Below are 19,963 nucleotides of genomic sequence, written 5' to 3' on the forward strand. Positions count from 1 at the left end.
GATCTGTTGGGTAAGGATTTGTTGTGTTTTTATACTATTTTTAATCACAGGTTTGTTATGATTGGAGATTTTTTTTAAACCTTGACGTGAAATATTGAGTGTTTTCTTGTAAAATAGGGATAATTAGGGCCTGTGCACCGAGTGGTACTAAGGCCTTAATGATTTTCAAGCATTTATTATTTTTATTATGATTTCTATTTTTGCAGTTGAAGCAGATTAACAGTATCCTTAACAGTATTCAAAGGCAAAGCTTTATATTTGACTTAGATGTACAAAACTTACCCTGAATGGTATATGGACTGTACCTACATAGTGCTTTCTAGTCTTCCGACCACTCAAAGCACTTCATACTACATGTCAAATTCACCCACTGATGGCAGAGGCTGCCATGCAAGGTTGCATCAGTTGAATGAAACTAATCATTCTCACACAGTCTTTGGGAGCAATTTGGGGATCAGTCTCTTGCTCAAAGACACTTGCAGACCGGAGGAGCCACTCCTGATTAGTGGACACCCGCTCTACTACCAGAGCCACAGCCGCCTAGGGAACTACAACCTTTTCACGTTGAAGACCCCTAAACTGACAAATTAGACCACAGACAGAAGATTTTGTCCCAGAGTTCCAGTTTTTAGATAGTTTTAATTCAGACATTGACTTGGTCAATAACACAAACAAACTGACTGATTGAGGCAGAGGTATACAGAGAGGTGAAATTACAGTTTTAGAGTCTTCCAAAGAAATCAGAACAAATAACTAACTCTGCATAATCATTACTGAATTACTGTAATAGGAAAAAACCTGTGGCTGTGAGTTGGCAGCCAAATCAGCCATCACATCTTATTTATCTAATTTCAGCAGATCAGCCAAAGTAGAAGCAAATAACGTAAAGCACAACAAATGTGTACTGTTACTGTACAGTTATATGAAGTCTGTTCATCTTTACTGCTTAAGATAAGATTGCTCTTTATTTCAGGTGCCACCCATTGTTGTAGTTTAAACGTTGGAATGGCCTTCTCCAGCTACACGTACACATTTACATTTGTGTGTTATCTATAAGGCAGTCCTTTGCAAATTACCCACTTACCTTTGTACCCTGTTTAACTTTGCATTCAGTAGTTACTAGGCTACTGCTTTTAAAAGTCCCCAGGGTTGATTCAAAGTTAGGAAAATCTTCCCTCTCATATTGTGCACCCTCAACATGGAACTCCTTACAAAAGATTCTTCAGTTAGAGGTGCTGGTACCACCGCTGGAGTTCAAGTCCCTGGTTGCAGATGTCCTTAAGGATGAGTGTAGATCTTTCCCATAGGCTGGATTCTTTAAGTGTAAATAGGTGTCTTGGAAGATGTTTTATGTATGGTATTGTCATTATGTGTCAATGTAACTTTTAAATGCTGTTTTGCTGCCTTTCTTGGCCATGTCTCCCTTGAAAAAGAGATTATATGTCAATGGGCTTTCTCCTGGTTAAATAAAAGTGTAAATAAAAATAAATAAAATTAATAAATTACAGGGAGTACATACAATACAATAACCAAAATAAAATAAGGTAATTATAGGCCCTGTAAAAAGATAAAATACAAGACTTTAATAAAGTGTCTGAGTGAGAGAAAAGTCTTCAGTCTAGTGGTGTCAGTTGATCGAGTGGTTACAGAACAGAATCAGCTGTGTATGTAGCTTCCAGCTTGTGCTGTGACCCACTTAGCCCATCTGGAAACACTGCGGCAGACGACTGATCCAAAGCCGTGACACCAAGTGTACCTTCACTGTGATATTCAGGTGAAAAGCCTCTGTCTCTATCTGCGAGGAGGAGGACATGTCAGTGGAGAAAAAGAGTGGAGCTTGTATCACTGTGTACTGTTTGGCCTCAAGTGTTGAATATAAAGATGAGTTTAAACCACAATTAACCATCAGGTTTCTTCACCTTTCTCTCAGGAGCAAAAGTCAGCTTTTAAACTCGAAAGAAATAGGGATTTTATGCTTATCATGATAATTATTGATATCAAAAGATATGAAACTTTTTATCACGATAACACTTTTGGCCATATCGTCCAGCCTTATGTGCAAGCTTTTCTAATTCAGGAGGAGGGTTGTATATTATATTAAGATCCTGCTGGGGATCAACGTAGGGTCAGGTTTAGTTATTAGCTGAATATTAAGATATTATAGAAATGTTAATAAAGTTAATAATATTATAAATTTTTAAGTAGGATTAATGAATACCGGGCAGGGTGGGACAGTGATACAGTGGATAGCACTAGAAGGTCATGGGTTCAAACCCCAGTTGCCTTTCTGTGTGGAGTTTGCATGTTCTCCCCGTGTCTGCGTGGGTTCTCTCTGGGTGCTCCGGTTTCCTCCCACCGTCCCAAGACATGCAGGCTAGGTTGACTGGTGAGCCTAAATTGTCCTGAGGTGTGAGTGTGAGTGGTTGTTCGTCTGTGTGGCCCTGCGATGGATTGGCGACCTGTCCAGGGTGTACCCCGCCTTTCGCCCGAGAGCAGCTGGGATTGGCGGGATAAGCGGTTGACGATGGATTGATGGATGGAATACCGGGCAAAAACCTCAAAGCACTCTCAAAAAGGGATGTTTCACCATGGGTTATTGGGCATCTCAGGCTTGGACAAGAACCAACAGTAGACATTCATTCACTTGTGTCCTAGGCACAGCCTAGTATATAACTGAACTTTCAATGTTGTAGCTGTTACTAATGTTGAAGAGTTAGGGTTAATATTAACCTAGTTAGGGCCTCCTTATCAAGAAAAATGACTTTCAAGCCTTTTTTGTAAATTCTATTTTGTGTCAGAAAATGCTTTGATATCCATTTATTTCAAATTTCTGAGACAAAACCATTTTTTAAAAAAGCCTTGTTTTTTATTTTGCAATGTTCTTTTCAGAACAGGGAAATCGATTGAGATAATGGTACACTGATTACAGAGGATAACCAGTAGCTACAAGTTGGATGTATAGTAAAACACAGAACATGGTACATGGATTGAGATAAGACAGTTCACCAGAGACAATGCTCTCCCCAACATTTTATGTTTGTTTATTGTTATAAATGAAACTTACAGTGATAGTTTACATGGTTAGAGTGTTTGATTTGAAAAAATAATCAGTGTTTAAGTGTTTTTATATATCTTGTACTATACATCACCTATACAGCAGTATCTGGCTAAAGAATGACAAAAAAAGTTGTTTTGTAAGTATTCCTAATGGTATTTTAGTGTTTGTCATTTCCTGGAAAACAATAAAAAATGTTGAAGACTCATCCTGAACTCAGTATATTAATTTTGCGTCCAATGAAATGCTGTCTCAATTTTTATGATGCTGCTGGAGCAGAATGTTTCCAGGGACTGGCCAGTCCTCGCTGATAACTGTACAAAACACAACTTTATAATGTGTACAAAAACACTTTATTCATTGATTTGGGTGAAAGTGGATCATATTTGTGGATCAACGTGGAGATCATCTTTTATGGAGAGAATATTTGCCGGTCTTCCCTGTGATGTCCTCCAGATGCTCTGCCTGAACTCTTGATGATTTACAGAGTTTCCTGATGGACAGATTTGTGCAAAACAAACCATGACATTTTACATAAAGGCCATGTCAACACTGACATAATCAACAATCAAATGGAGAAACATTATTTGGGTATGTGGTGATGGTGGGCCAAGTGCCAGTTGTACCAGTGTGGCACATCAAGTTTAGTTTCTCATCATAATAAAATAAAAAATTCATTTTCTGCTAATTAATTTGGTTTAGTGTAATGTGGAATATGTTGTTACGATGACAAAAATTGCTTCTTATAACATAATAAGTCATGTAGTAAGAATAAGAAAAATATGTAATTATTACATGAAAATACCTTATCATAACATGTAAACACTTTAGTTATAATGAGAAACTAAGAAAATATAATTTTGTTGTGGTTGCCGCACTACACTGTCAAAACGCCCACATGGTGCTATATTTAAATGATCACAAGCTGTAGCTTAAATAAGATTAAGTGTTAAGTTTGATTTAAACATAGTGATCCCTCGCTCTCTTTTTTTAAATTATTTGAAAGGGACCCCACATAATAAACGTAAATTTCAGTACTTGAAATCTCTCGCATTATCCAGAGACATGGCTGAAAGCTCATTTTCATCCCTAAATGATTACCATAAGGGCTGGAAGTGAGGTAGCTGATCACTCAGGTAGGTTGGTAGTTGAACAATTTCATATTGTTTTATTGAACTTAAATTAATGGATGGACACAGCTGTACTGTCTAGTTTGGATTTATGCAGGTCATCCATTGTTTACAAAAAGGGGCGGAACGTCCTGTCTTCCACCAAAGAGTGTGAGAGGTTTCTCAGTTCTCGGGGGTGAAAGACTGTCTTGTAGCCAACAAGCTCAAGAAGAGGTTGGCAGGCAGTCTGAGCGTAAACCACCATGTCGAAGGACAGCTTCACCCTCCAGTTCTCGGCGTTAGCAGCAGAGTCCCGAACTGTGGTGAACTTCTGCCGGGACGACAGATCACTGCTGCCCCGGGTGTTGTTCATGATCCAATCCTCCACACTGTGGTGCAGAACTAGACCAAGGAAGCTGTAGAGCTCCCTGGTCTTCTGGAGAGGATACCTGGCCAAATCTTCATACCTGACCAAAGACAGGAAAGGAGTAAGGATCATTCAGTAAATTTTCAGGGCAGGGGCAGGATATCAAAAAAACTAATAAAGATCCTTTTTAGGGCCAATCTAAATACCTAATGTAACTCCAGAGAGGAATGGAATGAAATTTGTGGGAGGGGTGGTTAAGAAAATGTAGGGGAAAAAAGAGAGTTGGTTTAAGAGGAAAGAGTTGTGTTAAAAACTGATATCCTTTTCAATGCCTCCTGGTTCAGAGGTTGCCAGTCACTGTCTGCACCTGAAACTAACCACTTAGTCACTGGCACCACCAATGAAGCAAACGTTGTTTGAGTCTGACAGACAGCATCGCTGGTGAAGGTGAATGGATCAGAGTAGTTCCTCAGAACTGAGCGCTAAAACTTACATTGTGAGCAAAGATTGAATGTGCACAAATATAATCCCTGTCCTTCTCACCTGAGCAACATGTACCTCCCTCTAAGCCATGCAGGTCTGGCCAGGCCCATGGACACAGACCTCAGGAAGTCCTCACACACTGTGTTGATCTGCCCTAGGTCCAGGTTGTGGGGTCGACGTCCGGTTGCTCTCCACAGACGCCACAGCCGGTAAGTGTCTCGAAATGTCTCAATCCGAGATGCCAGGATGCCGCGTGGATCTCGAATGAGCTGGACCACCTGATCATAAGGAATGACGACAGATTTTTACAAATTTGTGAACAATAATAGTCTTTTAGTGTTGTTTTAATAATTTTGTTCAGTGTATTTGGTATTCTGTTTCATAATGGCGGCGTTGCCAGCATTCAATATACATTCATACAACACTACCTTCCTCCTCATGCTGCCTCCATCTGACTCAAATTGGTGTGAAAACAACACAGAAGACATTACATTTATCTGACGCATTTATCCAAAGCGACTTACAATTGCTATACATGTCAGAGGTCGCACGCCTCTGGAGCAACGAGGGGTTAAGTGTCTTGCTCAGTGACACAATGGTTGGATGGGTCACAGTGGGGGAGTGAACCTGGGTCTCTCACACCAAAGGTATGTGTCTTATCCACTGCGCCATCACCACCCCGAAGACAGCACCCTAAATCCAATAATGGGATTCATGATCAGAGCTGACACGAGTAGCTTCCTGTTAGAGAAACAGATACTTCTAGCCACACTTTTAAGAAATAACGTATTATATAGGGTCTAATATTTGCCTCTGCCAGTTCCACAGGTCCAGTCCAGCAGATGTCGACAGAGCGACAAAAAAGTAGGAAGATGATAAGCTCAACTGTCGGTTGTTGTCACATTATATATATGCACTACTGCATATTTGGATTGCTGTAACTATCACAGAAAAGCTGAATATGACAACAAAGTCAAGACAATAGTTTCATTATGTTTATGAAATACAGGAATAAATGTTCATTCAGCATTTATGTTAAATTTAAATTTTTCAATTTAAATACACTACACACACTTTGGCACCATATTGTACGCAGTCATGCCAATAAAGCCACTGAATTGAAACTGAAACAGAGATGACGTAACTCTCTCTATATATGGCTCAGGAGCAACCCTAGCGACAGAGTATGCTACAGCAACTAGGAGTATGGCCTAGCAAGTGTCCAAGAAAACATTCTGATGCTGCAGATATAAAAGGAACGCAGCATTCAGAAGAAGGAGCACAGTCAAAAAAAGAAAGCACTTGACAGCAAGGACATAGTACTGGCTTAGCTTTTCCTCAGGGAGCACTGAGAGAAGAGGAGGGACTGAGGGCAGCTACAGGCTATGTCTGTATTTCAGAACAAGAGCCTGGGGCGAGCTCACCTGTAGTTTGTTTAGTTACCCTCACTGCCAGACGGGGAGACAAAAGTTCAACACTGCAGGTTTCAGTTTAATTTACTGCTGTGAATGAGACAAAATCTGAAGTATGAAAAAATCTTGATTGAAAGGGTGTGTGTGAATGTGAGCACTTTAAATATGCTCATAACAAGAACGCCACGTAGTCTTGACATCTCCATTTCCCACATGCTTTGTTTCAGTTTTTAATGGGGACAAAAACATATTTGTGGCAGCTTCACATTGTGTTTATCAAGTAAAACACGCGTTATTAGTCTTACTGCCTCTGAAGTTTTTGAGCCGTTACATCCTCAGTGTTTTGCCATCGAGTCAAGTCGAGTCTCATAACAGTTGAAGTAGCAAGTCTACAGCTCTGATCTGAATGAACAAAACTGTAACACTAAATATACACTGTGTGCAAAATTATTAGGCAAGTTGTATTTCTGAGGATTAATTTTATTATTGAACAAATACCGTGCTCTCAGTCAATCCAAAATGTTAATAAACCCTCAATCCTGAATATTTAAGAAGGCAAAAGTGAGGTTTTGGCTTTCTTAGGAGAATATATGTGTGCACAATTATTAGGCAACTCTTAGTGTGAAAATTTTCCCATCTCACTTTTTTTTTACATAAACGACAGTTTATTTTAATCTGTTAAAGTGAGAATTAGAGAAACAAACAACTCAGTTTACAAATAAACATTTCTGACATTTAAAAAAACAGATCAGTGACCAATATAGCCACCCTTCTTTTCAATAACAGTTATAAGCCTTCCATTCATGGAGTCTGTCAGTTTCTTGATCTGTTGATGATCAACTTTTTGTGCAGCAGCCACCACAGCCTCCCACACACTGTTCAGAGAGGTGTACTGTTTTCCTTCACCGTAAATCTCCCGTTTAAGAAGGGCCCACAAGTTCTCAATAGGGTTTAAATCAGGTGACGAAGGGGGCCATGTCATAATTCTTTCATCTTTAAGGCCTTTACTGGCTAGCCACGCAGTGGAGTACTTCGATGCATGCGATGGAGCATTGTCCTGCATAAAAATCATGGACTTCTTGAAAGATGTAGACTTTTTTCTGTATCACTGCTTGAAGAATGTATCTTCTAAAAACTGGCAGTAGGTTTAGGAGTTCATTTTGAGTCCATCTTCAACCCGAAAAGGTCCAACTAGCTCATCTTTAATAATACCAGCCCATACCATTACCCCACCTCCACCTTGCTGTCTTCTGAGTCGAAGTGGAGCTCTGTGCCCATTACTGATCCAGCCACGGGCCCATCCATCTGGTCCGTCTAGAGTCACTCTCATCTCATCAGTCCATAAAACCTTTGAAAAATCTATCTTCAGATATTTCCTGGCCCAGTCTTGACGTTTCAACTTATGTTTCTTGTTCAGTGGTGGTCGGATTTCAGCCTTCCTTACCTTGGCCATGTCTCTGAGCACTGAACACCTTGTACTTCTGGGCACTCCAGGTAGGGTTGCAGTTCTGGAATATGACAGCACTGGAGGATAATGGGTTCCTGGTCGCTTTGGAAGTTAATTTGCGTTTTTTTTTCTCAACACATTTCTTGCGACTCTGTTGAGGTTTTGCTACAAAACGTTTGATGGTTCTGTGATCACGCCCCAATATCTTAGCAATTTCTAGAGTACTGCATCCCTCTGAAAGACTTTTTACAATTTTTGACTTTTCTGAGTCAGTTAAATCTCTTTTTTGGCTCATTGCCTGAGGAAAAGAAGCTGCCTAATAATTATGCACACCTGATATAGGGTGTTTTTTCTCCTTAGGCCACACCCTACCTCATTACACAAAAACACATCACCTGAAATGCTTAAATCCAATAAGCATTCAAGTTTATACAGCTTGGAGTTGGAAAAAATGCATAAAAATGATGATATGGTCAAAGTAATTCTGCACACAGTGTAATAATAACAGTTGTAATCATTTATCTACCTTCAGGTTGAGTCTTGGGTCCTCAATCAGCGCTCTGAGGTCACTGATTTGGGGAATCCGGACCGTCTTGATGGCTGCATGGCGCTTTGCTCTACAAGCATCAGCGGCCAGCGACACATTGAGCGGCCCACACCTCCTCACACACTCCCCCTCATCAGCCAGCACCATGCTCTGCTCCTCTGGGCCTAGAGGAGCCTCACATACAGGAGGGGAGCACAGAGACCTGCCTAAAGACAGCACACATACAACATAAGAAACTGTAACACAAGGACAATGCAATGCAAAAGCAGTTACATAAATGAAACATTGCTGTAGTTTCAATATCATTATGTGATAAAGTGCTGACACATGTCTCTTACTAGCTCCTCTTCGGAACAGCTTGTCAGTGGAGTGGTTGGGAGGACGGGGTCGTATGTAACTCTCCAGACTGTTGAGGTGACAGTGGTACAGAGACCTCAGCAGGTCTCTGGCTGCTCCCAGCATCACCCTCCTCTCAGCCAGGCTCCGACTCTGCGCCCACCGAGGAAGCAGCGCCAACTGGACATGGTACAGAGGCTCAAACAGGTAGAAGACCTTGGACATGAAAACATATCAAAGACAACATATGAGTTACAGTGCACTTCTAAATCAATACTATTTGAATAAAATAGCCATCATATTTCAGTGGCTGTTATCATGTATCAAACTAATGTGCCAAACATCTTCAGAAAGCTCAACTCCTAAATCCTTCTCCCAAGCCTCTTTTGTCCTTTCCCATGTGGTCCGTTTCAGTTTCTGAATTATAGTATAGATCTTAGAGACCCGTCCCTTTTCAAAGGGGTCCAATTACATAAAAGAATCTAACTCACTCCTAGGTGACAGGTGAGGAAAAGCAGGAAACATTTGTTTGGCAAAATTGCGGATTTGGAGATGCGTGAAAAATGTGATCCAGGTAGACTATGATCTATGGCTAGCAATTCAATGGGGCGAGAATATCATCCGAAAATATGTCACCAAGAAACTGCAACCCATTTATATGCCATAACTGGAAAGACCTGTCCAAAGGCGAAAATGTAATTATTAGTTATAAGGAAGAGCCACTTGCTTGCTTTAGTCCAAAATATCTTCTAAACTTCGTCCATATTCTTACTGAGGCCATAATCTCTGGCTTTAACACATGTTCATGTTTGCTAAGTGGCAGAGGGGAAGTTATCATAGATATTAGGTTGGACTGTAGTTCCATATGCACCCATATTAAGAACTCCAGTACAATTTTTTCTATACTGCACTCCAACCTCTCACAGACCTTTGTATATTTATAATTCAGCCTGTTAAAACAAAAGATGCCCAGTTCACCCAGAGGCCTGAGGCATGAAATGCCTTCCCAAAAGGTTTTCCTTTTTCCATCCTCACTGTGCCATACTAATTCATAATGATTACGTTTTACAGGTACATAGTGAAGTACTGTACTGAAGTCAGTGAGAGTTATGTAGAGTGGTTAGTGTCCTTTGTTGCCACAAAATAAATCAATAAATCAAATATATCCCCTGTGTTTTTCCGATGGCCTAGTGGTCCAAGACAGAGACCGTGACTGCAAAGATCACCACTTTAAATCCAGCTCGGGAACCTTGTTGTGTGCATCCTCCTGTTTCTCCCCACTGTCTGTTGTAAGCGCTCTTCAAACACGTTCAAATTTGTGCTTTAAGTTGTTTAATGAATATACGTTAAAACAATGTGTTTGGACGCTACCACACCGCTTGTGGCTATATTTGTTTAGCACATTATCGACTAAAACTGAATTTGAACTCATGGCTGGGATTTAGTGTGGCCAAGGATTTTAACAACGTCAACCGGAGGAACGTCCTGCCGAGATATCACCAATACATCAGCTGTCCTAAACGTGGTGAAAACACACTGGACCATGTGTGCGGCCCTTTTTGGGACAGATATAAGGCCCTCCCCTGCCCTTCTTTTGGCAAATCAGATCACATCTTAGTTCTGCTTCTGCCTTCCTAAAGGACAGACTGGTGACTCGGACCAATCAGTAGTATTGGACATAATAAATAGGCCTTTGAAGATCATGTCCAGTGAATTGCATTTGCCACTGCAGACTCCAATCAAGTTTTATACACATTTCAGAGATGATCAAAAGAAACAGGATATGTTAGTGTGGCGTGTGAAAGCAATGGTTCTTAATACAATCTCAAATGTTTAATTAACACTGAAGTCATTAGCAAATAATTGCAAAGACCATGTTCAAGTTCAGTGTTTTTGAAATAGCAAACAGTGCATCTGATGTTTTTTCAATAGCATGATTGATATGAAACAGGTCATAGCCATCTCACATTCTAACCTCTGGATGCTGATTGAACAGCTGACCCACAAATGAGGATCCGCTCCGCGTGGTGGCCAGAATCAGGATGTGGGTTCTTTTGTTGCCATTATAGGAAGGGAGGGAGAAGGAGGGGGAGGAGGGCATGTGGGAGAGGATCTCATCACAGCATTGGTCCAAGCCCTCGAGCGTCTCCCGGCTCACTCGAGTCAGATCTTTGAGGGTGCAGTTGATAGAGTGGCCCGCGGGAGCCAGGCCCACGGAGCACAGCAGGCGTAAAGGCTTTGCGGAGAAGGTGCGGATGGCCGTGTACTGGATGGCTATTGAAGCTAATGCTAGCAGCACCATGAACTTCCAAGAACACTGCATGGTGGCTGGACAGACCCAGCAGGTAGCAACAGCACTGTCTGCAAGACAAGGAAAGAGGAAAGACATGAAGAGGACAGGAGACAGGGAGATATTTAGACTGTTGCCTTTTGTTTTCTTCACTGTTCTGGTTTACTCTTACTGCTTTAACAACCATGTTTCCAGCAGCACAACGCAGCTGATAAACAAACTGTACACTACCTGCCCAGCAAATAGCACACAAAGGTAGAGACTAGCCTGGTGAACAAAGTGGAGCGTTTAGCAGCTACAGAGACAATGCAGGGAAAGTAATCAAGTCAAGACCCACTCTGGTGCTTTGAGTCACAGACAGATTGTGACAGAGTGGTGATGTAACTAGTAGCAGGGTTTTGCAATATAAAAATTTAAATAACCAAACCAAAAACCTTTCTGTGTTAGGACTGTCTCTCTGCTCCAGGGTGCGTCCCACTGAGGCACCTGTGAGCTGCACTTTATCAGAGGTGGTGAAGTTAACATTTATGGTGAGATTTGTGCCTAATTAGAAGTGTTCTCTGCTAGTTTCGTTAGTCTCATCCAGTACAGTCCCAAACTGTTCTGTGTCTGTCAGACGGGGGGGCTACTATTTAAGAAGACCAATGACGCAGAAAAACACACAATAGAGATGGGAGAGGCAGACTTTTAAAAATATTATGGGTTGTCATTAGTCTCGTAATATTACAACTGTTTTCTCGGCATGTCAGAACACAGATGTGTGGGAGAGATTCTGAATGTGCAGAAAGTTTTGCACATGAGCAGAAAACCTGTTGAAACACAGGAGCTATTAAAGTCCAGGAGTTTATAAATGAATACTATGAATTAATTTATCATTGAGGTGAAAAGGTGCCACATGCACATTTAAAGAGGTTACTTCGCCAAACAAAAGACACAAAAGAGGAGGGAAGACTAAATCATGTAGGGATGATATTACATTACATACAAAAGTTGATCCACAGGAAAATACAAATCTGAAAGCGATACAGAATGCCTGAGAGCCTTCCTACATTATATTCTATTTTTATATTTTGAACTCTCACCTGAATTTTGTTTCTCTTTGTATAAAGACATTTCCACCATAAATTGATGCAGAAAAGAAGTGAAGAAAATTGAAGACCCCCAGAGCCCCCACTTAATATTTCTAACCCTCAAATGTCAACACAAAACCTATGTCTTGCATTTCAACAACTGCATTATTCTAAATTCACTGGAATGCAACAAAACAGTCTCTGAAATGACACATTTTCTCAAATACCTGGTTAGGTTTGGCCCTGCTAATGTGCTCGGTGACGGCTGGATGTGTGAACAGGCAGCTTTTCAAGTAGAAAAAAGTTAAATAAAATGGTGGAAATCAACTTCAAATTTCATTGGGTCTATATGGCATATTAATCTAGACCTGATATGAATAGTGCAATGATATAAATTATGTTTCGAATTGGCCTTGTATAAATAACATTTAATTTATTAATCAAATGGGTTAATTAAACTGCTCATTAAGGAAACACTTAATCATCACACCTTGTCAGTTAAACTTCAGGGATATCAATCTGTCCAATAAGGAAGCCTAAGTTATTGTGATTTAGTGTCGCCTGTTTTGGTGCAAATGAAAGTAATAACAGTTGCACTGGAGAGGCAAGACCACCTCTAAACAGGAAATGGTTTTGCAGGTGGTGGCCACAAAACATATGTGCCATTGCAAGAAGGTTGGCTGTGTCTTCCAACACAGTCTCAAAAGCACGGAGGAGATACCAGAAGATGACCAATCCACTAGGAGAGAGCAGGTTCACCCTGAGCACGTGACGTGAAAGAGTCTGGAGACGCCGTGGTGAACGTTATGCTGCCTGCAATATCATGCAGCATGAGGTGGTTCAGTGATGGTCTGGGGAGCCATATCCTTGAAGGATCGCACAACGTCCTCCTCCTGGTGCAGGACAGTACCCGGCCTCATGTGGCCAGGGTGTGTCCTGGATGACGAAAGCATTGATGCCACTGACTGCCCCTAACGTTCCTCAGACCTAACTCTAATTGAGAACCTCTGGGACGTTATCTATCAGTGCTTCCGAGGCGAACAAGTAGGCCTAGTACCACAGACTGTCCAGGATCTCACTGATGCCCTTATCCAAGGATTCCACAGGACATCATCTGTTGTCTCATCAGCAGCACACCGGCATGTGGGGGCCATACACACTAAATCACATTATGATTTGCCCTGATGAAGTCAGGCAGGTTGGATCAGCCTGTGATTTCAGTTTTTTACTTTGATTTTCGGGGTGATTTTGAATTTTGAATGAATGTCATTTCGTTTTCACTGAATGATACAATGTAAAGATTTTGAACTTACAACTTTTTTGTTCATCTATATTTGATGTGTAATTTAAATGTTCCCTTAATTATTTTGAGCAGTGTCTTATCGCCTTTCTGCATCTATCTATCTATCTATCTATCTGTCTATCTATCTGTCTATCTGTCTGTCTGTCTGGAACAATCCAGTGACAGTAGCCTATATTAGCACACCTATGCACAAGCTAACCCAGCTGTCTTTATGTCTCTCTCTATCCGAGAGCTTCCTGCTGGGTGTGATGTTCCGCTGCCATGCCCACCACATCCACAGGCCCGCTTCATCGCCGACCACCGGAGACACGCTGCTCCCCCCGGGCCTGATGATGGGCCACATTGAGTTACCTCTCAGCTGTGTTCCTGCCGTCAGCAGGAGGCGGCGGGCTGGCTGTGGCGGAGACATGATCCCGCTGCTGTGTGGCTCCGCCGCTGGGGCAAACACCGACCTGCGTCTGCATGGGATCCACACGGGGACAATGAGGACATGGCGAAACGGACGTGTCAGGAATCGTGACGGCCGGCAGTCACATCCACATCAACAGGGTGCCGGACTAGAAGCCGGTGTACGTGAACGGTACAGGTCTCTTTCCCTCTCTCATAATCTCTCTCTCTATCGCGCCACCTCTCTCTCTCTCTCTTCCTCCCTCTTTACACAGCGTCCCTCCACCCCGCACCCTCCATCCCTCTTTGGTTCAGATTTGTTTCAAGTAAATCTCAAAACAATAGCCGAGTACAATGAAAGAGTTGGTAGATGCATTATTCCCCATCGCCACACGGAGATCCCTTTCTGTGTTTGTAACAGCTGAATCAAATATGACGTCTCAGCATCTGATATAGTCAAAATAAATGCTGTGAAGAAAAACAAAGACAGAGTATGTGTAACAGACTATTGAAGCCTCAGAGCTGGACCTTGGATCCCCTCTTTAGGAGATGTAGACAGTAGGAACAAACACAGCGTTGTAGGCTGAGAAAAGCAAACTTTATATTTTTGCAGCTTGTCTGTTATTTGGATAATTATTTAGAAGTAACCGGCTGCATTCAATTTGGAGATCTAGGTGGTAATACACTATTAAATCAGAAGATGGTGCGCTTGTCCTTCTGGCTTTAACCCACATGTCCAGATCATGTGCAGCTCAGTGATGAGTGAGCACTGGCCTGGTCCAGAGTCCAGACACTAACTCTTGACAGATCCAAAGTCTGTGATGGATCCACAGTGCTTTTGCAACACATGGATCTCTTGCTGCTGGTCCAAATGGTCCCCTAGGTCTGATGCAGGTAAGAACAGCAGCCAAGAACTTTTTCCATGTACATACAGGACATTGAGTATTGTTTTTATTTTTTAATTGTATTTTATTAGTGCAAAATAACAGACCCATAGACAAATGATATTAAACACAGAAAAGTGTAACAGAAAACCTCCTATCACCAGTCCTTCAAGTCAGATGTAAAGTAAAGTGCAAATGCAGCTTATCACATACTCCAACCATGCCTTTTCATCTAGCTATGCTAGCATGACAAAAATGATGGGATGAACATTTACAACAATTTCTTCCCACCAAACAACTATGTGCAAACGTTTACTATCGTCACATTTACAGCCCAATGCCTCAGGTGCAAAAAATAACTATTTACATTTTATATCATATTCGTTTCTATCTGTTTTGACACATTTACTCTCTGAAGGTGGCTTCTGTGTTGGAATAGCTCAGTATCACTACAGATAACTTGATTTATATAGCGTCAAGTCATAACAGAAGTTATCTCATTGCACTTTTAATGTAAATTAAAGTAATGTACTTAGCTTATATATATATATTATTATAATATATATCTTTTCAACCACTCAAAGCACTTTTACACTATGTCTGCATTCACCATTCACACACTGGCGGAACAGCCACCAGAGGCAATTCGCCCAGCATGCAGCCTGGAGGAGCTGGGGATTGAACCGCCAACCCTTCCAATTTACGGGCAACCCGCTCTACCTCCTGAGCCACAGCCACCCCCTTAATACAGAGCAGGTCTAGACTGTACTCTTTGTAATATTAACAGAGACCCAACAATTCCCACCATGAGCAAGCACTGGGCGACAATGCACAAGCAGAACCTAGACTCGGGGTGGGCTGACAGCTGAGAGAGAAAAGAGAACACACAGTAGAATCAGAATGCTTTATTGTCATTGAACAATAAGTGCAACTTTCCTCAATGTGCAATCAAATATTGATCAAAAATAAATAAAAGAATTGACAGACATTCACGCATACTGGTAAAAACTAGTATCCGCAGTAGTGTTGTAGTACTCGAGACTGGTCTTAAGACCACTTTTTGATGGTCTTGGTCTCGTCCCGGACTCAACCGCATTTGTACTCAGTCTTGTCTCGATTTTATTTTAAGACCAGTCAAGACCGTAACTTTGGGAATATCAAGAAATTGCTTTTGCATCGTCTGATTTAATTTTTAACATCCTAACTTTGATTGGATGTAAAACTTATTGCTTCAAATAACCCTAATTAAAAATGTGTTGTTACCGTTAATGACTGTCCCCCCTCCCTGTGGATCTTTCAGATCAATTTGAGAAGTACCTGTGATCTCGTTCCACATTTTATTGTGTCATGTAATGTGGAGAACTGGTCTCGGTCTCGACTACAACACTAATCAGCAGTAATAAAAGATAGATGCATAGTCAGTGTATCAGTGTGCACTCAGCTGTGATGATGCTGACAAAAAAAATAACTCACGCATATTTAAATAAAATATGAACACATTGAGGGTGGGTCTCCAGCTTCCTCCCACCATCCAAAGACATGCAGGCTAGGTTAGGTTTGTCTATGTGTGACCTGGCAACCTGTCCTGTACCCCGCCTTCTGCCCGATGTCGGCTGGGATTGGCTCCAGCCCCCCACAACCCTGTACACAGGATAAGCGTTTGACGATGGATGGATGGATGGATGAAAACATTGCACAAGTTCCAGCTGGAGATCATCTCACTCAGCCACGACACTGCAACAGTCCCAAGTTCGCCTCACGGTTTCACTGTTTTTGACAGTTCTTTGGAACATGTGGAAAGAAACTGTTCAGGATAACATATCCCTTCAATCAGTCACTGTTGCAGTGCTCTGCCAAGGGTCCACCACCTAATAACACAGCTTATGATTGGAGAGGAGAGTCTACGTCGCTGCCAGTGACTTAATTCACCAAAACAGTAGCCGTTTGTATGGTTGGCACTGGCTAAATTAGTCAAGAAATAGTCCAAAAATAACAGTGCTTCCTTGATGGATTATAACATGTGTCAGTCCAACAACTCATGACTCTGACACGTGTTACAGGCCCCAGGCACAGGGCACGTGGACAGATAATAAAACCTGTAAAACAGGAGAAATGAACAACACTGGAAACTTGCTGCCGTTGGTCTTGACGGTCTTACCAGAATTTATTTAATAAATACAGTCATTTAAGTCGATCAATAAAGTATTTTTTGCACATCACTCATTTTCAACTAAGTTACTAAATTAGATAAAGTTAACATACATCTATCAAAAAAAAAAAACCTACACAAAAAACCCACACATAAGCATACAACCATAACATACTGATAAGGAATGTAAGCCTTTTTTTGTTTTAATTAACAGGCTAAATAAACTGTTTATCACAATAGTTATGTACTAACTGACAAAGATGTTGCAGTCCTCAATTTAGCAATGGTTTATAATATTCCAGGCAAGATAATGACATTTGATTGGTATGGATGACCTTTAACCAACACCAAACATTTTTTATAAACAAAATACAAATAAAACACTTTAAATGTAAAACTAAGAAAATGCCGAGGAGCTGTAAGCATTAACGGTGGACATTTACATTGAGTAGGGAGCCGGAGTGCTAACGTTTGTGTTTGTTTTGCACTTACTGTCATCCTTAACGGGCGTCCACATAGCAGAGTGCAGGAAACACAGTGAATACCAAACACAACTTCAACACAAGAGATAATGATTCACTATACCAAATTCTCGGTTTTGTGCTTTTGTGTAACTTACTGACCTGTAAGAGGAGAAATTAACACTGGAAACTTGCTGTTGGTCTTGACGGTTGGACCAGAATGGCAAGATTACGACAGCTACGTCATCAAAACAGTCCCCAGCCGGCAGCAGGAACGCGCTCTGCTGCCCCCTACTGTCTGAGAGGAGTACATACTGGTAATGCTAACACATTGGACTTTGGTGACTCACCATCAAATTTATACACAGTGCTACAAAACAAAAGATATTGTTAAATTAAACCAAAAATTAAATGTGACCATACATTTTGTGTGCATCACACGTGCAAGGTAGCAGTGAAAACGTGGTATGGAAATAAATAGATTTTTGAATTGAAGGTCTATGAAGATTCTCAGTCATCCAGGTCATAGTTATTCAACGAAGATTAAAGTCAAGGGCTACTGGACTTGGTTGAAGATACGTTTAATCCCATCATCCAAAAGGACTTCTTCAGTTCTTCAGAAGTCAGACTCATCCAACATTGGACCTTTCAGATCCAGCGGTGCTACAACTGACTAGATGACCTCCATTGAACTAATTATGCAACTTCTAAAACCAACTGGCTGTACCAGTGATCATTCAGGAGCTGAACACTATGCAAAGATTTAATACACAAAATACAACCTTAAAACAATCTGTCAACAAGAGCTGTCTAATAACATAAGAATAACTTAATGAAACTAATCAACGTGATGGCCTGATGAAAGGTTATGGTCATTTAGACAGTGAGATTACTGTAAATACATTTAACGTTTTCTTATTCATACATAGTAATGTATTAATCATAAAATTTTTATTTTGTTTAAAAGTAAAAATACAGAATTTTGTTGGCATATCTAATAATGCAATATATAACTAATGTATATTTCAACATACATACACATTCCAGTATAACATAATGTGCACATCCAGGTAGCAAATGAAGGCATTTCTGTTAAATGTGTACAGTGTGTGAGAGACACTTATTCACGTGATGAGTCCACTAACCTAATCAAGCTACTGTTCAATACAACTAACCTGACAAATCTAAAACCTCTCAGTTGTAGTGTTTGAGAGAGTGCACAGTGCAGACTGTACAAAGCCTCATGCCAGTGTGACTACAGTTATGTCACCATTATGAAGAACGATAATGTGAAAAGACAGTGAAAATGTAATCCATCCGACTCTTCGTTCATTCATAACAACATATAGCGGGTGAGGCCCCCTCCTCGGAGCTCACGCAGGCGCTGGCAGTGTCGCATCATGTTCAAAATCCCCTGAAATCGCTTGTCCACCTTCATCTGAGTAAACTCACGAATGTCTTCCTCCACCACAAAATACTGACCTGAAAGACATTTAAACCAGTGAAGCGTCAGATCATAAACTCATGACCACTGTGACCAACGGTGTTCTCCAGGACACGGCGTAAAACAGGGAATGGCTTTCTACACCATTGTATGCCCATCACTGGGAACATTGGCTAGATCCAGCAATAGCCTTTTGGCACTGACTACGTTGTTCGGGTGATCAGTTTTTAGTAACCCTGAAAACTCACTTTCCTTTTGTTGTGTGTGACTTGCAGTGGGTTTTTACTTTACACCGTGTATGTTGTCAAATTGGTGAATGTGTTTATTTATTTGCAGCTGTTATCTTAAGTTCCGGTATATTAAGCTTTTAATCAAAAAAAGCACAGATCAGTTCCCTGATGAACATAAGGACTTTCACAATTTAAACTCTTCATTCGCAAAAATGATAAACATGGTACTAATATACCACTATATATCAAGTGCATTGATATATTCATGTACGGGACTAGATCAGAAATCATTAAATTTAGAGCACAGGTCAGACAATATATATATGCAAATGTTGTCACCTTTTGTATCTTTGGTCTCCTGGTCCTTAAAGCGCTGGTGCAGCTTGCGTGAATGATTGTTGAGCGTTTTCAGCGACTGATGGAGGATCTTGTACTTTGCAGATACAGCCGTGTTAATGCTCTGCACCGCGGCATTAAGCTGATCATATGAGACACGTCCTTTCATGTACCTGAGTGAGACACAATGTTCAGCTTTAGAAAGCAGAGCTCAAAGAGGCACACACAAAAACCATCTCTCCTCCTTTAACATGCTGTAGCCGCCTGAAGAGCTGCTCAAAATTCATCATAAATCTAAAGAAAAGGTCTGAACTAACATACAGTGGGTACGGAAAGTATTCAGACCCCTTTAAATTTTTCACTTTTTGTTTCATTGCAGCCATTTTCCAAAAATCAAAAAAGTTCATTTTATTTCTCAGTAATGTACACTCAGCACCCCATCTTGACAGAAAAAAACAGAAATGTAGAAATTTTTGCAAATTTATTAAAAAAGAAAAACTGAAATATCACATGGTCATAAGTATTCAGACCCTTTGCTCAGTATTTAGTAGAAGCACCCTTTTGATCTAATACAGCCATGAGTCGTTTTGGGAAAGATGCAACAAGTTTTTCACATCTGGATTTGGGTATCCTCTGCCATTCCTCCTTGCAGA

General features: G+C 40.9%; 2 protein-coding genes across 2 annotated transcripts; both read right to left on the bottom strand.

Moving 5' to 3' along the window:
• Positions 1–3,319: 3,319 nt before the first annotated feature.
• On the bottom strand, positions 3,320–13,987 carry LOC123962298 (carbohydrate sulfotransferase 1-like). Its single transcript, XM_046038339.1, has 6 exons — positions 13,771–13,987; positions 10,732–11,117; positions 8,759–8,972; positions 8,400–8,626; positions 5,075–5,292; positions 3,320–4,631 (listed from the first exon to the last, which is right to left on the bottom strand). The coding sequence occupies exons 1-6, from the start codon at positions 13,826–13,828 to the stop codon at positions 4,295–4,297; spliced, it is 1,440 nt and encodes a 479-aa protein (XP_045894295.1). The 5' UTR covers positions 13,829–13,987; the 3' UTR covers positions 3,320–4,294.
• A 4,245-nt stretch (positions 13,988–18,232) lies between these two features.
• ska1 (spindle and kinetochore associated complex subunit 1) lies at positions 18,233–19,519 on the bottom strand. Its single transcript, XM_046038340.1, has 2 exons — positions 19,314–19,519; positions 18,233–18,782 (listed from the first exon to the last, which is right to left on the bottom strand). Exons 1-2 carry the CDS (start codon positions 19,477–19,479, stop codon positions 18,634–18,636), a joined length of 315 nt encoding a protein of 104 aa, XP_045894296.1. The 5' UTR covers positions 19,480–19,519; the 3' UTR covers positions 18,233–18,633.
• Positions 19,520–19,963: the final 444 nt, after the last annotated feature.

This window comes from Micropterus dolomieu, linkage group LG22, assembly GCF_021292245.1.
Source record: "Micropterus dolomieu isolate WLL.071019.BEF.003 ecotype Adirondacks linkage group LG22, ASM2129224v1, whole genome shotgun sequence".
In the NCBI taxonomy this organism is placed as follows: domain Eukaryota; kingdom Metazoa; phylum Chordata; class Actinopteri; order Centrarchiformes; family Centrarchidae; genus Micropterus; species Micropterus dolomieu.